We start from the raw sequence: 12516 nt of genomic DNA on the forward strand, positions 1-12516 counted from the left end.
TTTTTTTTTTTTTTTTTCAAAGTTCGAGGTGGGGATTTCCTCTGTGCAGGTGCCTTTGAGGGACTAATGATTTTCGTTTACTTCTCGGTGGATCGGTGATAATGGAGGAGAGAAAAGCCAAGTTGAAAAAGAATAGCAGCCGATGGCGGGAGTATCCCTCGTAACAAGACGTTTGATGGACGTGCTTATTCTCAGGGGGGTGGGAGGGGGGCGGGAGAGGGGGGTGAAAACCGCTCGACTCTGAGGGCTGATGGAATTGCCGAGTAGGTCAGGTATATATCGGGGCAGACCCGAGATATGTCGATATCCCTTTGTTCTTCATCGTCTCTTTTGTTGATGTATTTGTTTTCAATTCTCCCGGCGGTATTCGCTGGATGAAATATTATTAGTTCGTTAGGATAGAGGAGTGGAGATCGATTGTGCCCGCATTTTTTAAATAGCTGACGGTCTCGTCGTCCCACTTTGCGGGAATATTCGAGGGATAAAAATTTGGTAATCGAGGGAAGTGAAGTTTCGGAATTTTCGCGGGGGGTGATTGGAAAATTGAGTTGTAACACGGCGGTGGAATTTTTATTCAGGGATTTTTCGAGGGAAATACAGCGGAAAGGATCAATTTTTAGGTTTTGGTCGAGAGGAGTCTCGAAGCTGTTGATGTTTTTTTGTTCTCCCTGCGGTGTTTGCTGGATGAAATATTATTAGTTCGTTAGGATAGAGGAATGCAAATCGATTCTTCCCACATTTTTTAGATACCTGGCGGTCTCGCCGGCTTCGTCATTACGCTTTGTTGGAATATTCGGGAGATGAAAATTTGTTAATCAAGGGAAGCGAAGTTTCGGAATTTTTGGAGGGGGGCGATGGGAAAATTGAGTTGTACCACATAGATGGAATTTTTTTCACGGATTTTTCGAGGGAAATGCGTGAGGAAGGATGGATTTTTCCTTTTTACTCCGGAGAATTTACTCATGTTTTTTTTCGTTGAGACGGTAAATTTCTGATTTTAGAATCAGAAAAAAATTATAATCAATTCTGTTCGTCTCACTGTCGCTAAAACTCATTTCAGAAATTATTATTTTTTCCTGTCTCCTTTTTAATTTCAATTTTACATAATTTTTTCCTTTTCACCGAGACAATAAAATTCTTTTCTATCATAAAAAATTTTAAAAGCCATTTCTTTTTCATTGCATGTCACAAAAATCGGACGACAGGTAATCCTTCCCATTTCAACATGATTTTCCTCCAACGTTTAATACTTCATCGGCACTTCCACCGTTTTCTTCCATCATCCAGTATGCATGATCCCGTCTCGTTTTCCACAATCGCAGGGGTGAAAACTTGAAACCCAAAAAGTTTGGGGTCTTGGGAGTCCACGCCCGTAACAAAGGGAAGAAGCTTAAACAATACCCTGAGTATTCCGTCTACCTTCACCGTTGAGATCCCCTCCACCTCCGTCTCTAACACAAATCCCATTCGAATTCCGATCAATTTCTCTAAAAAGGTGAAATCCTGGGAGAACTCCATACGTTTATAACATAGAAAGAGTCCATTGACGAAGGAAGAATATTTTCTTTAAAAAAAAACTATTTAGTTCTACCAATACCACAGTTTTCGGCAAAAAATTGATTTCCTCTTGAAATTATCATTTGTTCTAAGAAAATTGTGAGTGTTTATTGCATAAAAAAATAGACTACTCAATAAAATTCACTCGATAAAACCGGAGCCTCATATAATCCTCTGTAGAACGAATCTATTTACCCGAAAGGCATATAAATGTCTCACGAGAACAATTACTACTACGAAAATTGTCATGTTTCAGTGGAAACTTTATTTTTTATCCACTAATTATTTAGTAAATTAAAAAAACCAATTTTTTAGTCAATTGTCGGTGTTAATTAATTCTAACAGTATATGACTATGGAATTTCAATTTTTCCCGTTATGATCCCCTCGCTTCCGCCACAAATTCCATTGAAATTCCGATCAATTTCTCTAAAAAAAAGTAAAATCCATAGGATAACAGCGCCGAGAAGTTCGCCAGGGTTGTTTTGGAAGGCGTGTGCGGGCGGTATGAAACTTTTAAAAGGTGTTTTCGACTACTTAATCTCTAACCCCTCAGGCGACCGCCACTCAACTCGTGTCCCCAGAGGTTCCAAAGCGTTAAACGAAGCCACAGACCCCCCGTCGCTCAGATAACCCCGGTATCCAGCCCCAGTTGATCCGACCGAGGGTTTAAATATTTCAATGCATAATTAACCCGTAATATTCAAGAGTATCTCGTTAATTTTGTATTTTGAAAGAATATATCAAAACAAGGAGCGAGTTTAATTCAACTCTTGATTATTCCGATGAGGATCTTCGGAATGAGAGCGAGAGACTGAAAATAATGGGACGGAGTGCAGTAATTTACAATTGTTGAATGAAAAAAAACACTTGCACACGAGGGGAAAAAAACAACAATGTACACTTGAGTAAATTACTCAAGAAGTCCGGGAAAGACACTATAATGGCCGTTAGTTTCACGCCACAAAGTAAATGAGCAACGTTGAATGGGTACATATGCAGCAGTCGTTTAGCCGCTCGTGCCGCTCAGTAGTTTTTACTCCGCACTTTATTTTATTTTTTTTCAACATGTCCCTAGTTTTTATTCTTCATCTTGAGTAGCACACACGACTCTTTCCCCTAATGACCACCATTTTGGGTTTAATCTGCGTAATTAATGGGGATCGTCCATTATCACGGGGCCATCGCGTTATTTTAATTTTTAAATTTCCCTCGTGTAGAGCGAGAGTGATGGAATTATGGAGTAAAACACTGGAAAAACTAGGGTTTGAAATTAAAATACTTTTGTCAGATTTTTTGAAAAGTTTGGGGCCTCAATTTGAGCCATTTTTCAGGGCTCAAATTAAAACTTTAAGACATGCATTCTGGACAAATTCATGATGTCTCACTCGTTTTTTCAAATATTCATTAATTTTTTCTCATTATGAAGTAAAATTTGAACAATATGAAATAGTAACTTTAATAAATAATAATTGGAACAAAAAGATAAGTCACCAAAGATGTCTTAGGATTTAGTGTCTTAATGGGGTTGATGTCTTGAGCTGAGAAGAAAAAATGTCGTAAATTTGGCGACTTTGAAATGTTAATCTTCACAAAATTAGTCGATAAGCCACATTTTTTAATCTAATCTCTTAACTTAAGACGTCTTGGAGCCGCTACTTTTTCCAGTGTACCCCTGGAAAAGTGTCAACTTGTGTATAAACACATTATTCTCCCTCTCTTTATCCCCTAATCTCGCTGTAATCCCGATAAGCGTCCGAAAAAATGTTTTTTTTGCCCTTTCGTCTTGCTCTTTTCTACAACTGGGCCTTTCTGTATTCCACTCGTCGATATATCTTGAAATCGGTTGGCTCGGCCATTAATTTCATTTTATCGCCGCACGGGATTCGAACCGGACGGTTGGGTAATGCGTTTTAAATGTAAAACAGGCGAAGGCCTAGGGCGTACCCAGTTACGACGCTGGAGAGGGAAGAGGACGCGATAAAATTTGATTCAAAACTTTTCTTCTCGCCTTTTCTCCTTTTTTTTATTATTTTCCTGAACAATCGCCTATTCTCCGGGCTTTCTCGACTCGCGGGCTTTTTTTTCTTCCTTCGTTGTACATCAATTTCGATTAATGCATTCGGAGTTTTAGCGTCGCTGGGTGATTTATATTGGGGAGGAGATGGGGTATGGTTGAGCGACTCGCGGCCACACTGTTGCTGATTCCAAAATACACAACAGAACGGGTGGACGAGTGGTGACTGGTGCACCGCGAGAGGTCAGCCGGCACTGGATTAATTATGCAACAGATCTCAGTCGTGCTGCACCCCTATCCGGGTTATATACTAACCAATTAACTATGTGAAACTGGGGAATGAATATGAAAGGGAAAATATTTGCAATTAAAAATTTTGGCATGGAAAATAGTTGAGGTGCTAACTGGATTATTACATGAAAAATTCTACATATTCGCGAAGAATTTCACTCGTAATTATTTTTTCCGTTTTTTCTGCGTTTTGCGAATTAAATAAACTTTTTATCAATCAATATCTTCATTCCCTAAATTTTAAAGCTTTTATTCAAGGAATTTTGCTCGGAATTTCGTTATTGAAAATGCAAAATTTATTCAAACGTAAACTTAAATAAATAGACTTTTAAATACAAGTAAATGTCCATTTCATCCGACTAAAAAAATAAATTATTAATTTTCCGTAATTAAAACATTAAAAAAAAATAAATACCCAAATTTATGAATCTCCAGCAAAAAAATATTGTTGAAATGTAAAAACGTCAAATAAATGTCTCTGGATGGAATAAATAATTTTCAAAATCCCCAACTCTTAGTCCACCAAGTTGGATTAATCAAGTTATCAACAGTTATTGCACAACTGAAGTTAACAACAAGAGAGGGAAGAGAGGGAATAAATTGGTAGCCGAGGACTAAATACTGAAATACAGTTCTCCATAGCAGAGTGAGAGGGGCTTCCCCCAGTGGTACTCCTGTAAACCCCTCACTGTTTTAGCCCCTTTGGCCCGACTCCACATTGGATCTGGCACGTTGTAGCCCCGGGGGGTCACCCGACGAATTGCGAAACGCTACGCCGGACGTAGCGTATATATGCGAGGGGTTAGAGGCAACACTGTTATTGCATTAACTCATCATTGTCATTTTTATCACGTGCCCACTTGAATCAACAGAGTCCCACACATCCCCCTCCCCTCCCCCTGCCCCCCAGTGCTTTGCCACCCATTTTCTCTCGTCGCTCCGTACACCTATGTAACTGCAGTAAATTCCTATGGTCCCACCCCAGTTTCAACGTTTGCCAAAAACTCTCGAGCCCCCCCTCACACTCACATGGCTTGCGCTTTCACGCGACTCTTCAGCTCGGGGACTGGAGGATCATCGGCATTTGCTTGTCACTATCGTTTGAATGCGTTTTTTAGGTGTGAAAAAAGAATAGGAATATTTCCGGATTTTTTTTTATTCCATTTTTTGGGTTAAATTGGGCCGAAATTCGGAGTAAAAAACCGAAAATTATTTTGTTTGTTTTATAATAATATTAAAGTCATAGATATTGCTTTTTTAAGACCCTTTGGCGTCGTTTTTATGAACTAGAAAATTATAACGAAAGGGTCACAGGCCTGCTGATCACAAAAAATTATTCATTAATTAAAAATGACTCTAAAAACGTTTTTTTAATAAACAAAAAGGGAAAAGAAATATTTTCTGACAAATTTTATCTTTAAATTCGATGTAAAACCCTAAAAATTTTTGTTTTATTCATAATAAAATTAAAATCATAAATGCTGCATTTCTAAAGACTTTTATCCCCTTTTTCCATGAATTACAAAATTATACTGGAAAGGTCACGAGTTCTCCAGCCCAGTCGACCTCCAAAAATAATTCATGAATTACAAATGGCGATAAAAATTTCGTATTCTTGAACGTCTGCCGCAAAAATTCCCTGTACATAGTGCATTGAAGTCGAAGCGCCCTGGAAGCGATAGACTCCATACCCTCTATATTTTACAGCTCCTCAGAGACACACTAGTTCCATGTTTCCGAGTTTCCTGTTGCTCAGTCCAGTAATAAAGTTCAAGTCTCGCCTGGAAAGGACACACTGTACCACTGGCTGTACATAACGTGTGAATTTCAAAGGGAATTCGAGATCCAGCGACTATTAATGCTCCAGAAATGCCCCAGGGCGACACACGTGAGGGAAAAAAAACGTGAGGAGATGTGTGCGAGAATAGACGTATGTTTTACGTGTAATTACTGTCATTACGGTTGCTATTTATGCGCGGGAAATTGAATCATTCAGGGTGAATTCGCCGCGGGGCTTCATAACCCGGGTTACGGTCACATGAAATTTGTTACATAAATTAATTGGGAATAATGGAGTATGGAAATTGAAATTTCAATTGCACTATCGTTATTATCAATTCATAATTCCACAGCAATTGTTGGAACGTGGGAGAGTGGTTTGGGAGGGGGGGGGGCTAAATATTGTTGAATGTTAACGACTGAAATAAATTGGATGGAGCAGTGAGCCAAATCTTGGAAACAAACAAGTGGAGATGCGGAGGCCAAGTTAAACTGGTTCAAACTACTCCAAATGAATACGTTTGGATACCTTTCAGTTTGCGTATCCAATGAGAATGCCTAGTGTAAACGAGCCTCTGGGGGGAAGCGTGAGCCCGTTGCTGATGCTCTCGCTATACCAGTACAAACACCGTTTAATTTCAGGCAACACGGAGATAGTTCTGACGTTGAAATTTCCGGCAGGAGTTCCTCAGTTTCATTTTTTTCAACACGAAAAGTTGGAAAAGGGAAATTCACAACATTGATGATCATTGAGAACTGTATTGTTGATAAGGTACACGGAAAAAGAATATACTTGAATTGACTGTAAAATAAACTTGAATCAAGTATATTTTATACTCAATTCAAGTATTTTTTTCCCATGATTTTGTGGAAATTTGCATTTTGCCCAAAATTTCAGGGAATTTCCTCATTGAAACGTTTTGATCAAAACGTTTCATCAAATTTTTAGTGAAATGTAAAATTTAATTTAATGCTGTTCCGGGATTACTGAATGAAATAATTTGTAATAATCGCCGGATGTTTAGACTCGGAGTTGATATCAGTGATACTCAGGGAGCCTGGAATTTACAACGTTTAATAAATGTCCCTGACGGGTGGTCAGGCAAGGGTACAAATCGCCTCGAACCGCAGACACAATGCTTAGTAATGGTGACCGACGGTTCGTGCTGCTGTACAGCTTGGGAGGGAGGCAAAATCGGGAGGGAGAGGGACTGGTTCCTAGTGGTCCGCGGATAGCATTCGTTATGTTCCTTGGCCCAGCGTATTCAGCACGAATCGACTCTCTCTCCCTCTTTACCCAGTACAAACGAACAAACGAGCTTAATTAATCGCTTCTATCCTCTCCCATCCACTGCGGGTCTTTGTACACAAGTATATTACGTTTTTCTAGTGCGTCAAATAAAAATTGCCGTAAGAGAATAATAAATGCCATTTCCCTGAATTTTTTTTTCCTTTTTTATTGGATTGTTCATCTTAAATTGAACAATTTTTTTTCGAATAATTTTTTAATGAAAAAAATTGCAGGAAATATCCTTCAATTTTTTCTCATCTTTTATTCGATTATTTGTGTCAAATTACGTCGAAATTCGTAGAAGAATTTTATAAATTGTTCTCTCTTAGAATAAAAAAAATTATTGGAAAATATTTTTAACCGAAAATGAAAAAAATTCTAGGAAATATCCCAATTAGTGCCTAGACTCATCAAAATTCCAAGAATGTCGATAATACTTTGAAGTTTGCACTAGGGATTCCATTAGAACACTCGCTCACAGCCTATTTGATGAAACTTTCTACAGGAGAATGGGATACAATCGAACCCAGCCACTATCAAAAGTCGGGGATGCCTTACGCTGTATTGTTCCGTGGTATAAACGCAGTTTAACTACAAATCTCTAGTGGTGTTGGGGGGAGGGGGGGGAGGGAGGGGGGCTTTGAATGTCGGAGTAGTTAACAGTAACTCAGGAGTACCCTCAGCGATGCATCCAAGACTCTAAAATATACAAGACTAAAATAAACCACGAGTGTCGTGAGAATTTCAGGGTAATACCACTGAAATTGGGGATGCAAATGAATTAATGAGTTCATTCCACTGCATACAGACTAACAACATTTCAGTGGTTATTTATATTCGTGCCAGACGATTTCCCATGATTTCATAATTTTCATTCTCTCTGAAGCAACGGAGCCAACTTCATCCAGAGAGAACATTGTTTTTTCAATTATTTTGAAGCAATGAATAGTCATTTTTCCTCTGAAGGAAATGTGAAGTTGTTGTTTTATTTCAATGTTAAATTGAATCTCCATCAAATCGGAGAATTAATCAATTTTTCCATAAATTAAATATTTGGAAAAATCAATTGGAACCGGTTTAAAAAATTCAGGTAAATGTAAGTTGGGGAATTCTCGTCTTTCTACTGCCCCAAAAATTCAAGAATTATTTAGTGAATTATAAAAAAAATAATAAAAAGTAATTTCTCCGAAGAAAATACGAAGGAGTTTTACTTGAAACTATATTCAATGGAAAGCCGTAAAAATGTTCAGTTGCATCATGGCAACTTGTATCATCACATCCCCTTGCAAATGAGTTTATTTAGTGCACGACATTCGCCCGAAACTCATATATAAACTAGTTAAAAACAAACTCTCATAAATAAAACAAAGTGCAACGGCGAGCCTCGTTTTTTGTCCCTCGTTTTTTCTTCGCGCCCCTTTTTATGTCGTTAGGTGCTAATAAATTCATAAAGCAGTCTGTATGTGCAGTTTACCATCCAGCAGTGTCTGACGTAAATACTATTCAACTACTTCGGGAATGAGAAGTGGAGTAATGCCGTTACACAGCGGTTGCTGCCAATATCGATCTGGTAAATATCTACGATAGGATTGTCCCGAGGGACTGACCGTGTCCACAACCGCATGAGGTCCCATTGTCCTCGGGGAGCAGCTCCTTCACCTCATTGTGCCACTATTAAGCTCCCTAATTTATCGCGATTTACCGAGTGCGAGCTCTTGTACCGGGGAATTCACTTTAAGGTCATCTATGATGTTCGATTATTTTTGGGGCGACGGGGAATCACGAGAGCTCATTAAGGATTCTGAGGTGAGGGTCTCCCTGGAGTTTAGGGTGTGGCTTCCCTTTTACCACATTCACGGAGGGGAATCGCCGGACATTTCAATAAACATTTGGATTATTTCAGAGTCCATTCGAATCAACTGCACTGGCTCAAAATTACTGCCAACATTTTTTTTAGTGAATTTCCGATACCATTGCTGAAATTTATTATTACTTAATGTGAAATTTTATTTTTTTTCTCTATTAGGTAAGAGTAACATCATGATGGAATTTATTTCCATCCAAGTGTTCAATAAACGAATTTTTTATTACGTTAATGTTTCACGGAAACTTCAAAGGATTTCGTCTTTAAACTGTCAAATTTTTATTTTTCCTGTATTAGTGAAGACGAGTAAGGAATTTCATAAACGATTTGATCTTAAATTAAGGTATTTTTCGACTAAAAAAACCAACATCACGATGGAATTTTATCGTACTTAAATTCCCGGAATTTTTTATTTATCTGATAATTAGCTCTGGGATGTTTCAGGGGAAGTTTGCTCGAAGTAACAGTGAAAGTTAACTCAGCATTTCTTGCTCCCCAAATTTATCAGTGCATGCATGTTTGGAGGCTGGGACTTAACCCACTGGGAAAAGTTCATTCCATTTTATTTGTTTCTATCGAACATGAGGAGAGAAAGTTGAGAGTGCCTCCTATCCTGGCTGGGAACCACGACCAGTCGTGGTTACGGTTCATTTTGTCGGTCTCTACCCCATCCCACCCCCTGGTCTCCGATAGTCTCAGTACTCTTAGCGTTTTGTTTCCTCCCACCCACCTTCTCCACATATTCGTCTTTCCCGAGAGGAAAAAAAACCCCATGAAAAGGGGAGAAAAAAGTCCCGAAAATAGCCAATACACGGCCCGCTCGAGCCCATAAAAATCACGCTCTCCTGTTCGAGGATATTGGCTCTACCTCGAGAGTACGTGTACTCGGACGAGTCCATTCTCTCGGATTATTTTTCTCTCCTCTCGTTTCCCTTTCTTTTCCACCGAAATGGGGCCACGGGTCGTTTATTGGATAAAGATGATACGGAATTGAGGATATGAAACTCGTATGAATTAACGGAACCGTCTCTCCCCCAGTTGAGTCCAATTTGCCGGAGTTTCTCCCCCCGAAATTAACAAAAATTTTCTTCTAATTCTCGGGATGATACATTCTACTGCCAGGCGGAGTCACGTAACTGTCTGCACTTTCATTTCGGTAAGCGGCTGGTATGCAGGACAAAATGATAACGATAATGACTACGTGAGGAATCGTTAGGGTTACTGCTGAGTGCAGAAATTATTTAATGAAAATTTTTTTAAAAGGGGAATTAACTTCACGGGAAAAAAAATTGTTTTCGCTGCGCCCGTTAGATTTATTCAATTTTTTTATATCGCGACCTACGTTATTCATTATTTATAATGTATTATTCATTACTAAGTAACTAAGCTTCATTCGAATCAAGGAAGGATTGATTGATATTTAAACGCAAATAAAAATCTAGTTTATTCAATTGAAATGAACCATTCAAGTAAATTTGGGGATTTGTAACTTTGAGTGAAATTTAAAATTTTAAATTCCTCTAAACAACAGCATAACAACTGAAGTTTTCATTTAAATAAAGGAAACATTCATTTCCATTAGAAAAAACTACTCGTTTGATCTGCACAAAAAATGCAAATGAACAATTTCTCTGGTTTTGATTTTAACAAAAAAAAATCTTCATCAAGTCCCCATCAATCAGAATAATCCATGTGCCTCGTCCTTGATACTACAAATTCATACGATTACCCTCCCCCGGAGCGAAATGAATACCCGCGGATTCTCCTGACATACCTCACTTCAGTTGGGTGTTGAATCATGAGACTCAGTTTACCTCCAACGAAGTTTACGAAATGCGGATGCGAAACAGTCATTTGCATTTCAAATTACCAATGGGAGTTTGTGTGGTACTTGCCATGTGTACCTGGACAAAGTCACCTCTCTCAAAGTTGACGGTGGGTTTAAATGCGCGCGGAGGTGGGACACAATCCCTGACACGTCACACTGCACATGTAGGTTAGAGGATGGAAGCACACGTCGCGTGTTGAGAGCCCGCCCCCTCGGAAAATGTCATTAATGACATTATAAACTTGTGATTGAGTCAGGGAAGAGAGAGGGGGGGGGGGCGCTAAATGCCACCGTTCAGGGGTGATGTTTCCCTGAGGAGTGTTATCGAATTTTCGGAATTCGTGGGTTTCGTTAACGAGTGGCGTCGCTGCAACAATTTTTTCCAAAAGAGGACCGCAATGGAACTATTTAATCGGCAATATCTCGTAATCAAACGATGCGATTTGAATGAGTCAAATTTCAAATGAAAGGCGGAAAAAGTATCTTTAAAATGAACAAAGGATCGCGGAATTTCACTCTGCCGATGTCGAGTAATTGACGAATGAAAATTACGCTTTCACAGCGTTACGAATTATTTTGGATGGGGAGGAAGTTGCTACGCAGTTGAAATCCGCAGAATTGAATGGGAATTTTCGTGTACTCACTTTGCCTACTCCAGTCATCTCCTTCACTCCAATCCTCCTCAGAAATGCTGGAGGTGCAGGTGGCGGTGATTTGAGCAGCAGAGCCCCGTAACCATTCGGAAATACAGGCTCCTCCGAGCCAACATTTTCATCCCCCGAACGCCGTCGACGGTGGGGACTCGATGAGAGGTTCCATTTCTGCGCAGCCCTGAAACATCGATAAAAATTCACTCGATGAATATTACTCTTCGTATTGATAAATTAATAGTTTATAAATTTTTGTTTCAAAAATATTTGTTTTATTTTTTTTATTCTTCTTCAAAATAAAAAATGAATTATCTTTTTTTTAATATTTATATATTATTATTTTTATTCATCTTTCAATTTATTGAAGGTCTGAATTTATTAAGAGGGTCCGAAGGGTGACAAAAGGGCGCAAAAATCTTAAAAATAATTCTATAGAAAAATACTTTTCATCAGAATTTTTTATCACAAAAATTTGTTTACCCTCATTTTTTTGAATCTCTTCACAATTATCTGCGAAGAAATGATTGCCTCTTTCCATGCAACATGATCGACCATTGATAAAAAATTAATAAATTATTTTTAAAAACAGATAAAAAATCACAAGTTTGACACAAAAAATCCTGGAATGTCTAGAATGCACGTCTTAATTTCTTAATTTAAGAAACCTAAAAATGACTTCAAATTTGAGGACACGAAAATCTTAAAAAAGGGGAACAAGTGTCTCAATTTCACACACTAGCTTTTTCAGCATCCCCCGACTGAAAACTCTCCACACGTTTTACAACCGAAAAACAAAACGAGATAATCCAAAGTAACTGAGAATGAATTTGGGCGGGTTTGACTTTACGAACGTGCCCGGAGGGTGACTGGGTGACATACTCCGCTGGCGTGAGGAAGAGAGCAATGGAGGGGCCTCGGGCCGGGGGGGGGGGGGGGAGGGGAATGGGGTGAACCTGGTAATCAGCGCAGGTAATGTCCCGGAACCCGTGTGTTCCCAGGGTTTCGTGTTTAAAGGGAGAAATGCCGAGGTGGGGAGGAGAGGACGGCCTCCAACTCCGGACCAACCCACGGGCCTCGTTAACCCACGCGCTGTGAAATTGGAAATACCGTCGTGCGACTCGTCGCGTTGCGGTGAATGTGAGAGCATCCATTTCAGCTCATCCTCATACAGAGGAGGAAAAAATGGGGGAAAAGAGTTGAATAAAAAAAAACGTGGGAAGATGTGTTGGGGGGGGGGGGG

The 12516-nt window shown here is 39.2% G+C and overlaps 1 protein-coding gene across 3 annotated transcripts in view; it reads right to left on the minus strand.

The window, feature by feature from the left end:
• The window catches only part of LOC107038631 (kinesin-like protein CG14535), a 177741-nt gene that overhangs the window by 43470 nt on the left and 121755 nt on the right, over positions 1 to 12516 (minus strand). For all 3 annotated transcript variants that reach the window (XR_001460906.1, XM_029126143.1, XM_015257847.1), the window contains exon 6: positions 11271 to 11457. Coding sequence is in view for 2 of the 3 variants with exons in the window: in XM_029126143.1 (XP_028981976.1) it covers positions 11271 to 11457 (187 nt within the window). In the remaining variant the exon portion in view is untranslated. The remainder of the gene's footprint in view (positions 1 to 11270; positions 11458 to 12516) is intronic.

The sequence above is a fragment of the Diachasma alloeum genome, unplaced genomic scaffold, assembly GCF_001412515.2.
Source record: "Diachasma alloeum isolate Michigan unplaced genomic scaffold, Dall2.0 Dall_scaffold_00285, whole genome shotgun sequence".
Classification (NCBI taxonomy): Eukaryota; Metazoa; Arthropoda; class Insecta; order Hymenoptera; family Braconidae; genus Diachasma; species Diachasma alloeum.